Here is a 23559-nt window from a genome sequence, read left to right as displayed (position 1 = left end):
AACAATTTCACCCAATTCATTCTTCAAGGGCCCAACATTGTTCTTAACTATCTTCTTTCTCTTCACATACCTAAAGAAGCTTTTCCTATCCTCCTTTATATTCCTGGCTAGCTTGCGTTCGTACCTCATTTTTTCTCCCCGTATTGCCTTTTTAGTTAAGTTCTGTTGTTCCTTAAAAATTTCCCAATCATCTGTCTTCCCACTCACCTTAGCTCTGTCATACTTTTTAAAAAAAAATGCTATGCAATCTCTGACTTCCTTTGTCAACCACTGTGGCCCCTTTCCCCCCTTTGAATCCTTCCTTCTCCGGGGGATGAACTGATTTTGCACCTTGTGCATTATTCCCAAGAATACCTGCTATTGTTGTTCCAATGTCTTTTCTGCTAGGATATCTGTCCATTTAACTTTGGCCAGCTCCTCCCTCATGGCTCCATAGTCTCCTTTGTTCAACTGCAACACTGACACCTCCGAACTGCCCTTATCCTTCTCAAATTGCAGATAAAAACATCATATTATGGTCACTACCTCCTAATGGCTCCTTTACTTCAAGATCGCTTATCAAATCCTGTTCATTACACAACACTAAATCCAATATAGCCTTGTCCCTGGTCGGCTCTCGTACAAGCTGTTCCAAGAGTGCATCCCGTAGGCACTCTACAAACTCCCTATCCTGTGGTCCAGCACCAACCTGATTCACCCAGTTCACCTGCATGTTGAAATCTCCCATAACTACTGCGACATTACCTTTGCCACATGCCAATGTTAACTCCCTATTCAACTTGCACCCAATATCCATGCTACTTTTGGGGGCCTGTAGACAACACCCATTAGGGTCTTTTTGCCCTTACTGTTCCTCACTTCTATCCACACAAACTCTACTTCTCTTGATCCTATGTCCCCCCTTGCAAAGGACTGAATTTATAAAAAGATAACCTTGAAAAATCAGTGCAGAACAAAATTGAACTCGATCAACATGCACAGAATAAAGGTCAGGTCTGTTTAAGTAAGGTTGATGGATAAGGATGGTCAGGCAACCTTGGATGTCAGATTCAGATTTATTTATCGTAAACCTGTCTACATAGATATATACAGTGAAATGTGTTTAGTTTTAAGGATATGTTGGAGCAGCCTACAAGTATGGCTACACATTCCAGTGCCAACATAGCATGTCCACAATGTTTAGCAGAAAGGCATAAGCAGAAACAATAACAAAACATGATATAATAACAACAGAAAAACAAGCCCCTTTCCCACCTTCCCACTCATACACAAACAGGCCTTAAACTCCAGGAACAGCCACCTCTAGTCCTTTGTCCCGGATTCTCAGACCAGGCTTTCAACATCTCGTCCCTTGTCTAGACTTGCAGACATCAGGCTTTTGACCTTTGCACAAGCAGATCCAGGGGCTTCAACTTTCAGGCCTCTACCTCTGGACTTTGACCTTTAGTTTTGCCCTCTGGACTTCGCTGACATCTCGGTATTGACAACAAGACTTGTGAATCATTGATTTGATCTTCGGGTCTTGACCTCTGGATTGGAACCTACCTCTGATCTCAGTTAACTGGAGTGTCACCGGACCTTGTGACTACTGCCCATACAGACCTCCAACCCAGAACTTGCCAATCCAGCTGGTCTCTTCAGTGCCTGGCGACCCAACCTGAGGGATTGACCCCCCATCCTGACGACCTTTGATCATGGAGCCCTCCAGTTTAAGTTTGAATACGCAATTTTTGATTAGGACACATGGATAACAGAGCAACTATCTACCATCACCAATTACTACTACAATACAGAGATTGCCCAAAAACAAACCTTCATGAAGATCTGCTGGTCAAATTACGTGACCTCGGCTTGCTGAGGGGAACGGGCCTACAATCCTCGGACTCGCCTGATGCTGGTAGCTGGAGATGGAGACATCGTAAGTGATGAGCAAGGAAGCAGAAACGAGGCAAGCTGGCAGGGGTCCGTGCCAGGCAAAAAGCAAACCCTAGCCGGCTGGCTCTCCCGTCTATTCTACTCTCCAATGTCCGCTCCCTGGACAATAAATTGGACTACATCCGACTCCAACGAAATACTCGGCCAGAGTACAGAGTCTGCTCTGCGTACGTTTTTATAGAAACATGGCTCACTGGTGAAATTTCGGACGCCGCCGTTCAGCTGGACAGGGTCTCCTTGTTTCGAGCAGACAGGGATGCAGCTCTCTCTGGTAAGACTCGCGGTGGTGGTGTGTGTATTTACATCAATACGGAATGGTGTAAGAACTCTGTGCTGGTTTCCAGACACTGCTCATCACTAGTGGAATTTGTGGCTGTTAGATGCAGATAATTTTATTTGTCACGGGAATTCACCTCTGTCCTTATATTCGGTGTGTACATCCCCCCCCAGCGCTAATGCTAAGGAGGCGCTCTGTGAACTGTACGGGGCTATTAGCGAACTGCAGAACGCACACCCTGATGGACTGTTTATTGTCGCCGGTGATTTTAACCACGTGAACCTTAAGTCAGTGCTCCCCAAATTCCATCATTATGTGGACTTTGCAAAGAGGGGGAGAACATGTTGGACCTAGTTTATACAAACATCCCCGATGTGTACCCAGCGGAGCCCGGCCCCCGCCTTGGTTACTCAGACCACATCTCTGTTATACTAATCCCAGCATACAGACCGCTCGTCAGGCACTCCAGACCAGTTCAGAAGCAGATGAAAACCTGACCAGCAGGAGCCATCTCTGCTCTTCAAGACTGCTTTGAGCACACTGACTGGCACATGTTCAGGGAGGCTGCAACCGATGGCGACTCTACCAACTTAGAGGAGTACACAGCATCAGTGACCAGCTACATCAGCAAGTGCATTGATGATGTTACTCTGTCCAAGACCATCACTATACGCACTAACCAGAAGCTATGGATGACCGCGGAGATGCGTGTGCTGCTGAGGACCCGTGACTCTGCCTTCAGAGCAGGCGACAAGGCAGCCCTAACAACAGCAAGGACCAAACTGACCGAACCATCAGAGGGGCAAAGCGTGCACATGCCCAGCGAATCCACAGCCACTTCCAGGACAGCGGCGACACGCGGCACATGTGGAAGGGCATCCAGGACATCACCAATTACAAGACAACATCACCTGACTGTGCAGGTGATGCCTCCCTCCCAGACGCGCTGAATAACTTCTACGCCCGTTTTGAGGCAGAAAATTATGTGGTGGCGAGGAAGTCCACCCCTCCTACAAATGACCAGGTGCTGTGTCTCACCGTGGCCAATGTGAGAAGAACCCTGTGCAGGGTCAACCCACAGAAGGCTACTGGACCAGACAACATCCCTGGTAGAGTGCTCAGAGGATGTGCAGACCAGCTAGCAGATGTTCTCACTGACATCTTCAACATCTCCCTGAGCAGCGCCACTGTTCCAACGTGCTTCAAGGCCGCCACCATCATCCCCGTGCCGAAGAAGTCTTCAGTGTCCTGCCTAAATGACTACCATCCCGTTGCACTTACATCTATCATCATGAAGTGTTTCGAGAGGCTCGTCATGAAGCACATCAAGACCCTGTTGCCCCCCTCACTGGACCCCCTGCAGTTTGCGTACCGTCCCAACTGCTCAACAGACTACACCATTGCTATCACCCTCCACCTGGGCCTAACCCACCTGGACAAAAAAGACACATACGTTCAGATGCTGTTCATAGACTTCAGTTCAGCATTCAACACAATCATCCCTCAGAAACTGATTGGAAAGCTGAGCCTACTGGGCCTGAACATCTCCCTCTGCAACTGGATCCTAGACTTTCTGACTGGGAGACCTCAGTCAGTCCGGATCAGAAGCAGCATCTCCAAAACCATCACACTGAGCACGGGGGCCCCCAGGGCTGTGTGCTCAGTCCACTGCTGTTCACTCTGCTGACCCACGACTGTGCTGCAACACCCAGCTCGAACCGCATCATCAAGTTCGCCGATGACACGACCTTCCTGGGTCTCATCAGCAAGAACAACGAGTCAGCTTACAGAGAGGAGGTGCAGCGGCTAACGGACTGGTGCAGAGCCAACAACCTGTCTCTGAATGTGAACAAAAGAGATGGTTGTTGACTTCAGGCGGGCATGGAGCAACCACTCCCCACTGAACATCAACGGATCCTCAGTAGAGATCGTAAAGAGCCCCAAATTTCTTGGTGTTCACCTGGCGGAGAATCTCACCTGGTCCCTCAACACTAGCTCCATAGCAAAGAAAGCCCAGCAGCGTCTCTACTTACTGCGAAGGCTGAGGAAAGTCCATCTCCCACCCCCCCATCCTGATCACATTCTACAGGGGTTGTATTGAGAGCATCCTGAGCAGCTGCATCACTGCCTGGTTCAGAAATTGCACCATCTCAGATTGCAAGACCCTGCAGCGGATAGTGAGGTCAGCTGAGAAGATCATCCAGGTCTCTCTTCCTGCCATCATGGACATTTACACTACACGCTGCATCCGCAAAGCAAACAGTAATATGAATGACCCCACGCACCCCTCATACAAACTCTTCTCCCTCCTGCCGTCTGGGAAAAGGCACCGAAGCATTCGGGCTCTCACGACCAGACTATGTAACAGTTTCTTCCCCCAAGCTATCAGACTCCTCAATACCCAGAGCCTGGACTGACACCTTACTGCCATATTGTTCTGTTTATTATTTATTGTAATGCCTGCACTGTTTTTTTACACTTTATGCAGTTCTGGGTAGGTCTGTAGTCTAGTGTAGTTGTTTTTTTTTCTCTGTGTTGTTTTTTTTACGTAGTTCAGTCAAGTTTTTGTACTGTGTTATGTAACACCTTGGTCCTGAAAAAACACTGTCTCATTTTTACTATGTACTGTATCAGCAGTTATGGTCGAAATGACAATAAAAATGACTCGACTTGAAAGTGACTTGACTCATAATTTACTGCTCCTAACCTCTAACTCGTCCTCATCCCTGTCCCTAAACACTAACCTGACTCTTAATTCCCCACACTGTCCCCAAAATCAACTCTACCAAACTTTGAGCCAATCTCGACAGACAGAGATGTGGTGAATTTCATAAAAAAATATTGCATGCAAGTCTTAGGCTAGAATCAATATGAACTTCTTGAGGGTTATATAAAAGCTAGAAAATAACTTGAGAAGGGCATTAGGGAAACAAAGAGGAGCCACAAAAAGGCCTTGGCAAGTCAGATTAAAGATAATCCCAAAATTATGAGATTACTGAAGAGATAACGGATGAATTGATCATGATCTTTCAAGAAAAATTTGATTCTGACATGGTCCCAGAGGACTGGAAAACTGCAAATGTCATTCCACTCTAAGAAGGGAGGAAGATAAAAGAGAGGAAATTATAGGCCAGTTAGCCTAACCTCAGTGGTGGGAAAGTGTTGGAGTCCATTACCAAGGACAAGGTTTTGGAGTACTTGAAGCCTAATGATAAAATAAGTCAAAGTCAGCATGGTTTCTGTAAAAGGAAATCTTGCTTGACAAATCAGTTAGAATTCTTCGAGGAAATAATAAACAGGGTGGACAAAGAGGCAGTGGATATCATTTACTTAGATTTTCAGAAGGCATTTGATAAGGTGCCTCACATGAGGGTGCTTAACAAGATAAAATCTAATGGTGTTACAGCAAGTACACTGGCATGGACAGAGGAATGGCTGACAGGCAGGAGGCAGCAAGCAGGAATAAATGGAGCCTTTTCTGGTTGGCTGTCAGTGACTCAGTAGTGCTCCTCAGGGTTCAATATTGGAACTGCTAATTTTTTACATTGTTTGTCAATGATTTAGATAGTGGAATTGATGGCTTTGTGGATGATTTGAAGATAGGTGGGGGAGGGGTAGATAGTGCTAGGGAAACAATACAATTGCAGCAAAACCTAGACAAATTGGAAGAATGGACAAAAAATGGCAGATGAAATACTGTGTTAGGAAATGTATGATAATGCATTTGGTAAAAGGAACAATAGTCTAAATTATCTAAATTGGGAGAGAATTCAAATATCAGAGGTGCAAAGGGACTTAAGAATCCTCGTGCAAGTTCCCAGAAGATTAATTTATGGGTTGAGTCTGTGGTAAAGAAGCAAATGCAATGTTGGCATTTATCTCAAGTGGAATAGAATATAAAAACAAGGAGATAATGCTGAAGCTTTATAAGACACTAGTCAGGCCTCACTTGGAGTACTGTCAACAGTTTTGGGCCCCTTCTCTCAGAAAGGACGTATTGTCATTAGAGAGAGTCCAGATGTGGTTCACAAGGATGATTCCAGGAATGAAGGGGTTAACATATGAGGAGCATTTGGCAGTTTTGGGCCTGTCCTCACTGGAATTTAGAAGAATCTGTGGGGATCTCATTGAAACCTACCGAATGTTGAAAGGACGAGATAAGGTGGATGTTTCCTCTGTGGTGGGTATCCAGAACTACAGGGCACTGCCTCAAAATTAACGGGCAAACTTTTAGAACAGAAGAAAGGAGGGATTTTTTTTTTAATAGCCAGAGTGGTGAATCTGTGGAATACCCTGCCTCAGACTGCGGTGGAAACCAAGACTGTGAGTATATTCAAAGTGGAAGTTGATAGATTCCTGATTCGTCAGTGCATAAAGGAATATGGTGAGAGGGCAAGTGCACGGGATCTGGGATCAGCCATGATGCAATGGCAGAGTGGACTCGATGGGCTGAATGGACTAATTCGTATGTTCTGAGGCACTCTATACATACATCAAGAGCAAGAAGCTAACTTAGAAGTGGGTAGAATCACTCAAGGATAAAGTAAGAAAAATGCTTGGAAGCAAGGATGTGGGTGACTTTCTAATTGAGTACTTTGCTTCAGTATTTGCCAAGCCAAAGGACTTGGAGTCTAGGGAAATCAGTGTGAAGTGTGCTAATACTTAGTTGACTGTCGGTAGCAGATCTAATTTCCTTTGCAACATGCAGATAATCACAAAGCACATTTCATCTCCTTCAAACTTTTGAGTCATTGTGAACAATGCCACTGAAAACTTACCTGCCGAAATATCAAACATAAACTGTATCCATCATACTTAATAAACATTTTGGAACAAGACAGTGCTTCTAATTCACAAAACCCAAGCTGAGAATAAGAAACATCATGGAACTTATTTAAGGAATCACACTTTAGAGAAATACAAGGATTAGCTAGTCACCGAGAAACTTGTTTTCTCTAACTAATTTCATTAGAGACACAAGTGAAAACCTGCAATGGACATGAGACTCCTTTTTGGCATTAAAATACAAGTTAAAGGACAGAATTTTCATTATTGTTATAAAATAGCACATCCAACCAGTTAAGACAAGAATGTCAGGAAAGTTGCTTTGAAAATCCCTTTACAAAGCTAGACATCAAACCAAGCACACCTTTTAAATCTCGATATCACACAGTACATTAATCCTGGACCAAGAGTTGAATATTTATTTTTATTAGAATCCATATCAATTTTATCAACTACTTTGCCTGTGGGAATTCTCCATAGCAACAACCAGGAATGACAAAGGAGGAATCCACGCTCATAAAACATGAAGGCTGCAAGAGGTGCATAATTTGGCAATCAATTTTAAAGACTTGAGCTTTAAGCTGACTGGGACACAGGGAATATCATGTGCTCATCTTTACAACATCTGTGTAAGCAGTAACACTCACAAATTGCCGGCAGCATCTACAGAGAGGCATAAGCAGTCTACATTTCGGGTAGAGACTCCGTTTATTAATACCGCATGAGAAGCCTCCATGAATGTTAGCACCAAGTTCCCTTGAAATAGGTTTACTATACCATCTGTAAAGGGAGCATGGACAGCAGTGGGTTCAGCTTTCCAGATTGTGGCGGCAAGGCAGGTTCACAGAAAGTGAAGTGGTTCATTTCAATATTAAGGCTTCTGCACCAACTCCAGACATAACAGGAGAGAAATGAGGATAGTTCAAAACAAAGCTATCTGCCCCCTTCCCCCCTTGTCTGAACAGTATACCTCAAATGAAAAATGAATGAAAAAGTGATTTGGCAAGTAGCCAAGATGCTAGGTGGAGATAGTCTTCCTTGGTCCCTATTTTCTAGTCTCTAGTTCCTTCTTCAATGGCAGAAGGAAGTGTTCTCTCAGTGATAAGTTGAAGTCTAGTATAGGTAACAATGGGATCAGAATCAGATTTAATATCACCAGCATATGTCGTGAGATTTGTTAACTTTACAGCAGCTGTACAATGCAATACATGATAGATCAATATATAGAACAAGAATAACTGAGTTACATTAAGTTTATATATGTCTATTAAATAGTTAAGTAATGTAAAAAACAGAAATAAAAAAGTAGTGACAGTGTTCATGGGTTCAATGTCCATTTAGAAGTTGGATGGCAGAGGGGAAGCAGCTGTTCCTTAATTGCTGAGTGTGTGCCTTCGGGTTTCTGTACCTCCTCCCCGATTGCAACAGTGTGAGAAGGGCAAGTCCTGGGTGGTGGGGATTCTTAATGATGGACACTGCTTTCCCAAGGCACCGTTCCTTGAAGATGTCTTGGATACTACAGATTCATTTTACAAGTTTCTGCAACTTTGATCTTGTGCAGTAGCCCAGCTCCCACCCCCTGCCACACCAGACAGTGATACAGCCAGTCAGAATGCTCTCCACTGTACATTTGTAGAAGTTTGAGTGCTTTAGTTGATAAATCAAATCCCCTCAAACTCCTAATGAAATATAGCCACTGTGTTGCCTTCTTTATATCTGCATCAATATGTTGTGTCCAGGTTAGGTCCTCAGAGATACTGACACCTAGGAACATGAAATTGCTCACTCTCTCCACTTCTGACCCCTATGAGGATTGCTTTGTGTTCCCTTGTCTGACCCTTTCTGAAGTCCACAATCAGTTCTTTGGCCTTGCTGACGTTGGCTGCAAGGTTGTTGCTGCAATACCAGTTATCTAACTGGTATATCTCACCCCTGTATGCCCTTTCGTCACCATCTGAAATTCTGCCAACTATGGTTGTACCATCAGCAAGTTTATAGATGGCATTTGAGCTATGCCTTGCTACATATTCATGGGTGTAGAGAAAGTAGAACAGTGGGGTAAGCACATATCCCTGTGGTATGTCAGTGCTGATTGTCAGCGAGGTGGAGATATTATTTCCAATCTGCACAGATTGTGGTCTTCTGGTTAGGATAAGCTATCTCGTTTTTATTCGGATTTATCTCCCTACTGTGACAGATGTAATAATGGAGAAGCTTCATTAATTCATATGTTTTGGACTTGTCCAAATTTTGAAAAATATTGGAAGGAAATTTTTCCAAGCTTTTTCCTTACTTTTTAAAGTCAATTTTAAGCCTAACCCTCTAACAGCCCTATTCGGTATTGTTGCAGGACAAGATATTAAGCTGAATGCATCTGATTTACATATTTTGGCCTTTAGCTCTCTTATAGCTAGGAGGACACTTTTGTTTAAATGGAAAGATGTTTTCCCTCCTACTCATGCTCAATGGTTATGCGATGTTATGTCATGCTTAGATTTAGAGAAGATTCGTTGTTCAATTTCTAAATCTCATCAAGACTTTCAAACATTGTGGGGACCTTTTCTGAATTATTTTCAAAACCTTCAACTTGTTTAAATTCAGATGTTGGCTATTATTAATTTTTATTATATGAGAAGGTATTTTACCTTTTTTTCTCCTTAATAAACAGCTTCAGTCTTGGTAGGGGTTAGATTCTTTTTTTTTGTAATAAATTAGTATATTTCAATATCACTATTGATTAACTTATATGAATATGGGGTAATGAGATTGTTATTATGAACAGATATAATGTAATTGGTAGTTTTAAAAAAATCTTTTTTGACCTTTTATATATACTTTTTTGTACTCTGTATCCTTCTATGTAGAAGCTAATAAAAAATATTGGAAAGAAAGGAAGTCGAGGATCCAGTTGCAGAGGGAGGTACAGAGTCCTAGGTTCTGTAGCTTTTCAATCAGGACTGTAGGAATGGTGTTAAATGCTGAGCTATAGTCAATAAACTGCATTCTGACATTGGTATTTGCAACTGTCCAGGTGATTCAAGGCTGCGTGGAAACCGTACACCTAATATAGCAATAGGCAATTTTCAGAATGTCCAGGTCCTTCCTGAGACAGCAGTTGATTTTAGCCATGACTAACCACTCAAGTATTTATTTCATCACTGTAAATGTGAGTGCTACTGGACAACAGTCTTGAGGCAGCTCACACTGCTCTTTTTGGGGGTCGAGTATAACTTGCCCTTTTGAAGCAGGTGGGAACTACCAACTATAGCAGTGAGAGACTGAAAATGTCTGAATACCCCTGCCAGTTGGTTGGCACGTATTCATAATCTCATCAGTTATGCCACTGGGCCCTGCTGCCTAGCGAGGTTTCACCCTCCTGAAATTCAGCTTGACGTTGGCCTCCAAGACATAGATCACAGGGTCATCGGATACTACAGGGATGCTCATAGCTGTGTTTTTATTCTCCCTTTCAAAGCAACTTCAAGGGCGTTGAGCTTGTCTGGTAGTGACGAATCAGTTCCATTCATGATGCATTTTGCTTTGTAGGAAGTAATGGCCTCAAAACCCTGCCAGAGTTGATGTGCATTTGCTATTGTCTCTAATCTCTCAGGATTGTTTCTCGGCTCTTTAAATAGTCCTCTGTAGGCCATACCTGGTTTTCTTGTGGACATAAATGCCACAGATCTCATCCTCAGCAGACTACGAACCACCTGGTTCACCCACAGATTTTGATTTGGGAATGCACAGCAAGTTTTCATAGGCACACATTCATTCACACAGGTTTTAATGAAGCTAGTGTCAACTGTGGCATATTCATCTAGGTTCAAAGACGACTCCCCGAACACGGTCCAGTCCACCAATTCAAAGCAGTCTTCTAAGTGCTCCTGTGCCTCCCTGGTCTATACCATGTTGGTCCTCACTACTAATGCTGCAATCTTCAGTCTCTGCCTATACGCAGGGAGTACAAGTACAACCAGGTACTTCTACTCCTAGACTTAGCAAAGTGTGGGTGTGGGATAGCACTATAGACACTCTTGATTTCAGTGCAACAGTGTTCCAGTATGCTTTTTCCCCTGTGCTATTACAAGAGTTTTGTTGATAATAATTACCGTAGATTCCGGACTACAGAGCGCACCTGATTAAAAGCCGCAGGCTCTAATTTTAGAAAGAAAATCAATTTTGTACTTGTACAAGCCGCACCGGATTTTAAGCCGCAGGTGTCCCACGTTGTAATATGAGATATTTACACAGAAAGATATTACACATGAGGATTTTTTAACTTTTAATTAAATCCGTATGGTAACATAAACAAATACATATTGCAAATGCTTTTTTTTCGAACCGTGCCTGTAACACGGTTACTTTTAAATATACATACGTATCGGTAACACACAAATTACGTTGCGTATACTTTTTTACTGAACAGTGCACGAACAACATTCCAGTATCTCCTAACGACTGGTAAAAAAATATATACTGCAGCCTACCAGGAAAAGTTATTGATTGCCTTTAACTTAAAAGCAGCATTTTCGCTCGGATCTAATGCGCTCGCCCCCTCCTTTCCGTTTATCGCAAACTGGTATTTTCCCACAAGACGCGGCGAAACCGGATGTGACGTCATAGCATTCCGGGATGTAGTACAGAAAACAAATATACTTAAAACACTTCTAACTTTAACTAGAAAATACTAACAAATAAATTACTAAGCAAAAATATTATAAACTAAATAACTGCCATAAAGGCAGCACAATGCTTTTCTTCGAGTGTTTTCCATGTTGATGAGGGTGAGTACAAATGACTGATTTACAATAATTTAATTGTGAAAGTGCGCTTGATTTATCGTACAATTTCATTGGACCTCTGTGAACTACTCATCAATTTTATTGGTCTACTGTTACGAGGCAAAATGTTTTTGGCGGCATGAAAAAAAACCATGCATTAGCCGCACCGTAGTAAAAGCTGTTCAAAGCGTGGGAAAAAAGTAGCGGCCTATAATCCGGAATCTACGGTATTTAATGACTTCAACAAGCTGGTCTAGTTAAAATCCCCAAAATGATGGGGAAGGCATCATTTCTTTCACTGCTTTTTAAAGTAAAAAATTATTGACCCACATTAAATAGCACAGTTGACTTTGACCACAAATTCAGTACTATGCAACATACCTGCAATCAGTAAGATCACATTTGTTTCCTGCAATTGCTACTACTATATTTGGAGGTCCATGCTGTCGCAGCTCTTTAACCCAGTTCTTCAATGTTTGCAACGTCTCCTGCACAATACATAACCAAAGTCATTAGCGGAAAAAAAATTACACTGCAAACCACCTGAAGCATCTGACTATGTCAACAAAGCAGTGGTTTCTCTGCATTTTGAAATTCATTACAAAGTGCCACTCAGATTAACTGTGACAAATTTTAATTTCAAACTAATTCTAGACATCACAAAGATCACAGTAAAAAAAAAATTTCTCCATTTTACTTTCAGAAGCTCTTTCCTGCCAAGTACCTGCTGACAAAGTGAAGGCCAACATCCCACGTGCTCACGCATTCCCTTTATAAACAAGCATTTAATTTCTTCAGCTACCATGTCCTTGCTTTAGTCTCCATATTTAATTGACCATTTTAAGAACTTATCTCCAGTAGGTTCTCTGAAGTTTGGTATTCCTTATAGGGTGAAAATGGAGAGCTTCAGCCTTGGATGGATGAATTAAGTAGGATCAGCAGGAGACTGGAGTAAAAACTCAGCAACTTACAGCATGGCAAAGGCAGGGAAACCACAATTCCAAGTGTACTGCTCCATTTATTTTTAAGTGTATTTTACAATTTCTTTATATCCATAGAATCACTGAATTAATCATTACATTAATGTACTCCAGATGCTCCAGCCAAGTTAACCCAAAGCAAACCCAATTTTAACAGTATCAAAAATGATCCTGAATTTTCCTGACTCATCTTTGTTATCCAAATTACAAACATTAATTTAAACAAACTGTCCAGCCCAAGGAATTGAATGACGAGGCAAAGTTAAACTTGATTGATGAGAACTAGGTAATTACTTAAAAGTTCAGTTGGCAAGATATGAGAGCCCTTAATATTTACAATATCAATTTTTTTTATTATTTTGAGAGCTGCCTAATATCCCTATTGAAAACAATTTCCTTTCTGGGGAGGAGTACTCACCAAACACAACCACGTACCTCTTTTGTGATATCATACACAATGATTGCAGCAGCTGACCCACGGTAGTACATCGGTGCCAAAGCACGGAACTGTGCAGGAAAGTAATGAGAGAATTATTTAAAAGCTAAATTACACACTCAGAAAAATAATTTGAATTCATGTAGACTTTTCACATACTCTGGATACCTAATAACATGGCCACTGAGTGTATGTTTGCAACCTTCTACTGCTGTAGCCCATACACTTCAAGGTTTGACATGTGCATTCAGAGATCCTCTTCTGCGTACCACTATTGTAACACATGGTTAGTGGAGTTACTGTCACCTTCCTGTCAGTTTGAAGCTATCAAGCCATTGTCCTCTGACCTCTCTCATTATCAAGGCATGTTTGCTCACAGAACTACATACTGTTCACTGGATGTTTTGTTTCTCTGTAAACTTTTGAGACTGTTGTGCCTGATCATTAGTTTCTGAGATACTCAAGCCACTTCACCTGACACCAACAATTATTCCACAGTCAAATAACTTGGATCACATTTCTTCCCCATTCTGATGCTTGATCTGAACAACTAAACCTGTTGACCATGTCTATATGCTTTTATGCATTGTGTTGCTGCCACATGACTGGTTGATTAAATATCTGCATTAACAAACAGGTGGACAGGTTTACTTAATAAAGTGGCCATTGAGTGTGTGCAAACAATGTAGTTGTGAAATATAACAGCAGTGAGAGACTAGAATGACTAGCTGCAATTTAGAACATTTCAGAAAAATTAATTTTAGTCAGCGAGTCTCCCAATAACTTCCTATTTCATGGAGATTCTGCAGATGCTGGAAATCTTGAGCAGCAAACGAATGCTGAAGGAGCTCAGCAAGTCAGGGAATATCAGCAGGCTCTATCACTGGCACAAGCTTCCCCATCTTCAAAAGGTCATTCCTCAATGATGCACCCATCATTAAAGATCCTCAATATTCAGAGCATGCCCTCTTTTCACTAGTACCATCAGGGTAGAAGTACAGGAGGCTGAAACCCAAAACCCAACATTTTAGGAACAGTTTCTCCCACCCCCCACCATCAAATTTCTAAACAGTTCATGAACACTATGTCACTATTCCTCTTTTGCACTAATTTTTATATTTTCATTTATAATCACTCGCAGTTCTGCCACAAATCCAATTTCACAACTTATGTCAGTGACAATAAACCTGATTTTGATTTAAACATTTATGCAGTTCTGGAAAAGATCCTACTTTTTCAAACCCAGAGACAGGTATAGATCTTGACATATCTTATGTGCCAATTTTGAAGCAATTGAGAAAAAGTGGTTTAATTTGGGCCAATGCAAAATCCCAACTCCAGAACTGGGAGGCAGTCATAATTTTAACTTTGGAGACAGGCAAAGAAGAGTGAACTATGACTTTTTTTGTAAATACATGCAAAATTTGAATGGGTGTCAGCTATACCGTTCCTCAAGCCAGATCTGCCTTTCAGAAAGATCACGATTGCTCTGATCTTGGCTGCAACTCCCTTTTCTGCCATAACACATCTTTTTCACGAAAGTAGGCTTGTTCTTAATTTTTAATCTCTTAACCAACTACAGGGGATTCTGCTTAATTGGGACACTTTGGGACTAGTACATATTGGTCCAATTAAGTGGCTGTCGCAATTAGCTGAAGTTTCATGGAAATAGATAAAGGTATTATAAAAAAAAAGACAAACTACTGTTTAACTCAGTAACAAATTATGCATTTAGATAAAACACAGAACAAATTAGAATACTACCAATACTACTGGTGGCTGTCCATTGTATCCTACAGTGAGATGAAACCTTTGCAGGAGAGATTTTCCCTGTTGCACTGGGGCAGTTCCACTCTCAACCTTGTTAAGTCTGGGACGAGTATATGTCACAACTGGGATCTTCCCTGGTTGCGGCAGATGACCAGACTTATTCAATGCCTCATTATGCCCTTTGCACTCCAAGTAGTGTTGCAGAACTGCCTTTCTGGCCGTTGGATCTTGTTGTACATCTCATTCACCCAATCCGCTGGAGCTCAGTTCGCATACTAGTCCTGTCCTGTGGGGGATGTGGCTTATTCTGGCAGTCAAAAGTTACTTCTGTCATGATTGGCTAGTTTAGAAACTGCAGCTGCTTTTTCCATTGGTTGGCCACCTGGTATTCAGTTTCAAATATCCCAGGTATAAAATAGCACATGGAAGAGGCTTGCTCTCTTCCTCTGTTTAAGGAAAGGTATGGTATGGGAAGGTATGCTTTGCGCGTACTTTAAACTAAGTATGTTTGTTGAATATTCAACTTTGTAGTTTTTGTAACTCAGGGAACATGATTGTTTCGTCGAATTTTTGCTGTTTGTAAATAAATAATTAACATGTTTATTCACAGTCAGTGTTTTCTGTCTCACTTGCCAGAACTGTGAACCTGATTCAGCGTTACAATGTTGGCATGTCCATATCTCACCGGGGTACGAGAGACCCGACGGTTTCTTTCACCTGATTGAGCTTGCCTGTCAAAGCAGGACTGGATGTGGCCACCATTGCATACTAACAACTACTTGGAGCCACAAGTGTAAGCTGAGTGTCCAATGGGGAATAAAGGTAATATTCAAGATGATCGTTGATACCTTCAAATTCTTCTTAATTCCTAATTTGTTGAAGTAGTGAAATCATTTCATTTTCACTCCTGGCATTTCTGACACTTCCAAAGTCTGAGTGCTTGAAACCATAGTGAGCAAAACAGTTCTGAATTGTCTTACTGCTTATTCCTTGCCAACTATCAGAGACAAAAAAAATCACTGCTTTTTGAAGATAAACACATGCAACTGATGCTATTTAAAAATCATTCACTCCAAGCATGATGTATTGTCCTAACAGCCACACAACATGCATGTGACTAACACTAGTTAGAATATGCTTGGCAATAGTCTCCTGTCCCAATTAAGTGGCAGAGTGTCCCAAATAAACAAAGGGAATCCTTGCTATTTTCTCAATTTGTGTTTGTTCTTTAAGATTGTCCCAAATAAGTGGTTGCTCAAATTAAACGATACTCCAATTAAATGATACCCCAATTAATTGTATCACTAAATCAGATTTTCTGGTTGGTTACTATAACGCATGAATCTAGATGCAAATGAAAATTTACAGCTGTACTTTCCACTTAATTTTTGTTTTCAAAAGCTTTGGCATGATTCAGGACTATGAAAGGCAAGTTCATTTTTTTCTTTTACTGTACTAATAATACTCCATTGTACCGAATCCCTGCCTCTCCGCTCCAGATGTTGAAGTCAATGCTGGAGATTCAGCAACAGGGATTTCCTGATGCTCAGAAAGCTTGATTTTATAGGTATCTGTGAAATTGGACTTCCAAAAAGGAATAAACTAAGGTTGTTTTTCAGATTTATTATTATAAAACACCAGAATGCCTCACTTTGAGATAGCCCCTTTTTTCTTCTGAGAATAAGCAAAAAACTTTATGCACAACTAGGACATGAAAGGCCATTTGAACGTTGGAGGAAGAAAATCTTGGTATGATCACTTAACAGTGCAAACTGTAGCCTCTGCTTATCAATGACTCTCTCATACCTGGCAGTATGTAACAGGTTTCTGAAATGAGCGGTCTTTCCACATCTCATCTAGTATTGCTCTTAAGTTGTAACTTGGTCATGAAAGGGAATGGGGAACCAAACAGGAAACAGTACACTTCAAAGTAATTGCACCAACAGGTGTATTCCACATTGACTTCAGAAAAAGGAAAGCTCTGAAAGAAGTTTCTCTTATCAAAACTGCTTCCAAGTACTTCTAGGTGCTTTTCTTCTTCTTTGCGGGGCAGTGGGAAGAGGTGGAATGCAGACAAGTTTAAGTAAATGGGCCAATCAGAACTTCGACCATTGTTGCTCAAAAGCCCACAACATTAGACAATCCTGGGAGCAAAATAGGAAAATAGGAAAATCCTCAGGTAAAATATATTATGCGGGGCAGAAAGTTAACGTAACTGAATCAGAAAAGAAACCTACACTACATTCACACAATGCTTTTCTAAACCTCAGAACATCAGAGACAATGAATTACTTCTCAGCATCACAACTGCCAAGTATAAATACAACTACTAATTGTACACTAAGCAAAGGCAAACAAAAATGAAATAATGACCATAAATATTCAAGACTGTTTTATGTCATTTCCAGTACACAAGTACACTGTGTAAAGAACAAAATAACTGTTACTCCAGGTCCGATGCAGCATATAAAAAGACTAAAGAACACAATAATGAAAAAAAAACAATAAATATAAATACATAATCTAGCTTATACACATATTGATTATATGTACGTAATGTGACACAAGGTATAGGAACTGCTCTACATAAGGTGACTCTAATGGTAAATGATAAAAGTAGTGGTGGTGGGGTGGGCTAATCGGTGGAGTTGCTGATCAGCCTTCTGCTTGGGGAAAGTAACTTTTTCAGACTGGTGGTCCTGCTGTGGATGCTACATAACTCAGCATTAATAAATGCTCAGAATTTATGCTACATTCGTTTATGCTACAGCATATGCTCAGAATTTCTCAGAAATTCTCAGAATGCTCAGAATTTATGCTACATTCATTTATGCTACATAACTCAGAATAAATGTTGTTCACCTTCCCAAAGGCCATGTATTGTCTATATAGTAGTGAATTACCATCAAATCAAAACTTGGGTCAGTTAGAAGCATCCAAGGTTAGTAATTATGATTTTGAGATAGAAGAAAAAATGACAGAAAATAAATAGTGAGAATAAAGTCAGATATAATCTGGGTTTCAAATGGTTTTGAAATGAGCCATAAAAATTCAACCCAATCCAAAATAATAACCAAGCTACAAATGATCAAAACAATTAAGATCTTATGAGCAATATTACTGATGTCTCTGTTTTGTGGCACTCTTATTATGGTGGATGTGCTTGTCTTAAACCCATGTTTCCACTCCCTGAACATTTTATCTACTATCCTGCTATAGCAAAAACAGATGAAAGAGCTACTGAGGTTGAACTTTATGTCAAGTTAACTTTGCATAAAGGTAAATCATACACATTAAACCTATTCACACACAAATGCTTCATATTTTATTAAAAAAGAGAATGACCTGGACGGTTCCAATAAGCTTAATGTAATGTTAGCAAGAAAGTCTGCTGTGGTACTAGCTGCCCCCCCCCCCCCCCCCCCCATGACAACCTGGGTAGTTATTGAAGAGAGCTTGGTATATGGATTATCTAAGCTTTGAAAATTTACAGATGGAAAAACTGTGGTTCTCAGGGCAGAAAGGGAATGGAGATGACTGTGAAATGCGGCGACTTATCACCACCCACCATTGGCACAAAATTTGTTCAAGAATAATGATGCAATGTTGCTGTCCAAACACAAACAAGAGAAAATCTGCAGATGCTGGAAATCTGAGAACACACACAGAATGCTGGAGGAACTCAGCAGGCTGGGCAGCATCTATGGAAAAGAGTTTTGTCGAAGTTTCAGGCCGAGACCCTCCATCAGGACTGAAGATAAAAAGATGACGAGTCAGAGTTACAAGGTGGGGGAGGGACCATGTTTTCTATAGCAACATGCTGATAAATTAAGTCTATAGGTGCATTTCACAAATAATACCACCATTGTTTTTCCTTTGTTCTCTGACACACATCTTAAGAGAAAAGAACAGGAAAGTACAGAGAGGGGATTTTGCAGGAAGATTATTTTACTCCACTCTTCTATTCTGAAATACAGTCGGCTCTCCTTATCTGCAAATTCCACCAACCGCGAATCGCGAAAACCCGGAAGTGCTCTTCCAGCACTTGTTGTTCCAGCACGTACAGACTTGATTTTCTTGTCATTATTCCCTAAACAATGCAGTATAACAACTATTTTACATAGCATTTACATTGTATTAGGTATTATAAGTTATCTAGAGATGATTTAAAGTATACGGGAGGATGTGCGTGGGTTATTGTGGATTGGGATCGAAAAAAATCGGAAGTTCTCTTGCTCAGTAAGTCGGAACAGATACATCTGGTATTATTTAGCGTCAGTTAGTCAAACGTTTGTCTTAGTATATAGTATATATTTTACCTTTCTATGCATATAAAACACTTAAAAACGTATGTTTTAGCACTGGGCTCGGGAATTTCTTCCCGAGTTCGATCCAGTGACAGACCACTATTGAGTGCGCTCTCTACCATGTCAGGTTGATGCGAGGATCAAAAATCTAAAACCTAATAATTAAACCACCGCGTTGCTTAATAAAAATTGTAGCTTTCATTGGGGCACAGCCTTTTTCACTTTATCAATTAAAATTGTTCTGATTGTTGACCGACTGTAGCCTAACACTTTTCCAATGACCAATGGTGTTTCAGCTCTTTCCAATCACTTTATTATTTCTACTTTATTTTCAATCGCAATTGTGATTACTTTCATGAACAGAAACACTGCGAATTCAGATCTCTGCCGCTGGGTCCTAAGATCCACCGCATTGAGACAGGTTGAATAAGGGACTTGAGCATCCGCAAATTTTGGTATCCGCGAGGGGTCACAGAACCAATCCCTTGCGGATAAGGAGGGCCGACTGTACATGGTAAATGCCATATCTAATCTATAATTAAAGGACATTTCATAATTACTGACCAACAAATTTAAAAATATTGTGGCGCTCAACATAAAGAACAGTTGAAAGTTTCCAATGAATCCAAGTTATTTGTTAACTAAAACTACTGCAAATTGTCTGATGGTGACATCTTGTTCAAAGTGAGAGAAAACTCTGTCCTTCTCACTAATACAACAGAACATCATGTTGGAGGGTGTTGGTGAGATGAAAGACTGGCCTAGCTGACTTTTACATCTCATCCAATGCAACCTCTGCAGATGAAACTGTTGTCTTTCCACTTCTTCCTTTCCCACCATCCAGCGACCCAAATGTTTCCAACCATGCAAGGTGATTTAGACTCTAAATTTTAAGAGTATTGCATTTGGTACATATGATGTTGCCACTTCCTTTTGGAGGAGCCAAGTGTAAATGAGAAGACTGCTTAGCAGTACACCTCCATTCAGTCCATTAGAATAACCTTGAGTTTTCAGTTGCCCTCCATTTTAATTCTCCATTCCAGTCCCACCATGACCTGTCTTTAGTCTCCTGTATTTCCACCTGAGCCTGGGGAACAGCACTTTCTTTCATCCAGGCACAATACAATACAATCCTTTGAAGAACATGTAATTCAACAAAAACACTCAGGCCATGTAGCATCCATTGAGAAAAACATGTTAGATCAATAACCTTAATCAGAATTAGCTTCCCCTCCCCAACTGGATGTAGTAACTGAATAACTTTCATCTCCACCCAGTAATAGACATGCCCTTTGTTCTCTCAAACTGTATCCCTCTCTGCAACGGCAACCACTTTATGCTCAGGATGATTCACCTGTAAATGCTAAGTCTGTTTTCTGTGCACAGATGTTGTTTGATCTGCAGATACATTGTATTTTCTCCTTTTTGTTGTGATTTCTAGTATCTTGCATTAGTCTGCCTGCATCAACATTAATTTTGTCAGCAGCATTTTCTCGATTATACTAACGTTCATTAGCTCCTCATATCATTAGATTTCTGGTTCCTTAACAATTATGTAATGTTATGTGAACTCTGCATGAAGATAAAGCTGGAATATTTGTTTAATTGCTCTGCCATTTCCATCACCCCCACTGTAAATTCTCCCATTTCTGCTAATAGGAGATGAAAAAGTTCTACAAATATGGAACAATAAAAAGATTAGTGAAGTTTTTCAGTCCGTTTGATAACTGTTCTATTTTTGTTCTCAATTTATTTGTCTTTTTTTGCTGAAATTGGAACTCCTCCAAATCCCTAATGAGCTTCTCCATATACTAGATCACAACACCATCCTTTGTTCAATCCAGGAAACCTTCCGCTGTCTTATTTTTGCTAATCTGGTTTGACCCATCTATAGACCAAAATCATGCATAACTATAAGGTTAAACTTATACCTGATTACTGTTACACCCTTACTAGGTACATCTTTAATTTCATGCTTTAGACAGACTTTTACATTACCACTGCTGTTTGGAGACTCACTGACAAATTCCCACTAATTTCTTCCCTTGCTTCCTAACTCCACCCAGACTAATTCCATACCTTCACTTTCTGAACCAATATTCTTCATCCTTCACTCAAATGCCACCTCACTTTTTTTTCATCCTTCCTAAATATCAAATAGCCATTAGAATTTAACTTCCAGACTTGTTCATTCAGCAGCCCACTTCTTACAAATGATTTGCACATTTAGATAGCCCTTTTGCATTTAGACTTATATCTTGTTATATCTTGTTTTTTTCTTTCCTTGATGCCATTTGTTTACGCATTCATTTGTTTCATATATACACATTCATACATAGCTAGGGTGCCCAAGACTTTGTACAGTACTGTAGCGATGTTTTGTACTGCTCTGTACTGCTGCCGTAAAAAAAAATTATGACATATATGAGTTATGATAAACCTGTTTCTGAAGGGAACAGGGAGAGCAGAATCATGTTTGGGAAGAAGTGAAGAGAGAGGGGAAGGAGTGGCAAGGACCAGAAAGTGGCAATGATCAATAAACCAATTGTTTGGAATCAAATGACCTTGCCTGGTGTCTCAGGGCTGTGTCTGCCTGCACCCGCACCACCCCTCCTCTGCTACCTTCCCACAACCCTCCTGCGGTGCTCCACCCTCACCACTCCCAACATCTGCCCTTACCAGATTTACAAACTCACTCTGAGTTTCAGTGCACTGAATTTCAGGAATAAGTAATACTCAACTGCAAAAAACTCTTATGCTAAAACACAAGGTTAGTTTAGCCACTGTAATGATTTTAAATTTCAGGACTGTTGATTGCTTTTATTACTAATTCATTAATCCAAAAGCCAGTAGCATTTGGAAAGAGTGATCATTTTGGTCTGTTCTCAATCAGGAAGTTCAAAATTGCACTTAGTTCACAGATCTGGTTGATTTTGCACTCAGGTCACCTCGAAAAAGGTGTGAATGAAGATAAAAAGGTTAACTTTATTTGTTACATACATATTGAACCATCTATACATACAGTGAAATGTATCATTTGCATCAAATCAAGTCAGTGAGGATTGTTTTGGGTCAAGTGTTGCCACACTCCTGTATGTGGCAAAAGTGTATTCGTTCTTAATAGTTATCAACAGAAGAATTCATTGTGGCTATACTCTTTTGAATGATGGAAAATGAAAAAAAAAACCATAGACACCTGGTGCAGATATTGGACTACCTTCTTGTCTTCCTGTTTAAAGTCAAAATAAAAAAAACAAAATTATCAAAAATCACTGCTTTTTGAATCAAATGGATAACACAAGCACACACACCTGATGCTATTTACAAACTGCGAAGTCTAATGGCTGTTCTGGCATCTTCAAGCCTGAAAGCTTGAAACCAATGAGCAAACAATTCTGAATTGTCTTAATGATTATTTTTCGCTATCAATGACAAAAATCACTGATGCCATTTAAAAACTGTTCGCTCTAAGCACAGTGTAAAATTTGACGACCACATAAGTGCACGCAGCTGACACGAGTCAGAAACAGTCTTCTGTCCCAATTAAGCAACAAAGTGTCCTAAATAAACAACAGGAAACCTGGCTATCTTCTCAATTAATTTTTGTTCTTCAAGTGTTATCTCAAACAAGTGGCTGCCCCAATTAACCAAAAACTGAAATCCACTGTATTATTAAGGATAAGGAGGCCATTTAACCCATCTCAATTCCCAAGTACCTAATATTTTAATTATTCTAGAAAGGTTATTTACACTGCAAGATTTATTCAAAAAGCTTAATCTTCAGGTGAAATAATTTCTGTCATTAGTCCCAAAATAACTAAGTTCAATAAATGTGATTTTCAATCCCTCCATTCTTCAATTGTAATTTAAAATAAAATTCAAGGTTAACTTTTTAAGTAACAATTTTATATTACTTCAACAAGATCATCTCAGGTACTATCTTTTGACAATTAAGTTCAGTTATTTCGTTGAATCTGCAGTGCCACCAATACTCAGGTCTTCCAAGCCTCACTGCACTCAGAAACAGTCCCACTTCAGGACTTCAAAAGCATTAAGTCTATAAGTACTTCTATATTTCTCTTAGTTTTATCCTAAAATTGCATATTGCCCATTTTCTACACACATTACACAATTGCCTACATTAAAAATCTTCAGACATAGAGATCTTGACCATGTATCTAATTTCCAAGCTGTCTCCTTTAATTTGATCATTTCTTCTGGTTTTGAAAAATCTGATCAATTCAGAAACTCCGAAGTTATATTTAAAGAAAAATGTGTACACAGTATT

At 40.3% G+C, this 23559-nt stretch overlaps 1 protein-coding gene across 1 annotated transcript in view; it reads right to left on the bottom strand.

The window, feature by feature from the left end:
- The window catches only part of rab22a (RAB22A, member RAS oncogene family), a 66978-nt gene that overhangs the window by 13932 nt on the left and 29487 nt on the right, over positions 1–23559 (bottom strand). Inside the window, exons 4-5 of the mRNA XM_073061515.1 lie at positions 13194–13265; positions 12160–12266 (exon numbers count right to left, since the gene is read on the bottom strand). Coding sequence (XP_072917616.1) covers positions 12160–12266; positions 13194–13265 — 179 coding nt within the window. The remainder of the gene's footprint in view (positions 1–12159; positions 12267–13193; positions 13266–23559) is intronic.

Source organism: Hemitrygon akajei, chromosome 11 (genome assembly GCF_048418815.1).
Source record: "Hemitrygon akajei chromosome 11, sHemAka1.3, whole genome shotgun sequence".
NCBI classification, from domain to species: Eukaryota; Metazoa; Chordata; class Chondrichthyes; order Myliobatiformes; family Dasyatidae; genus Hemitrygon; species Hemitrygon akajei.
This window is presented reverse-complemented; position numbering and strand designations above follow the sequence as displayed.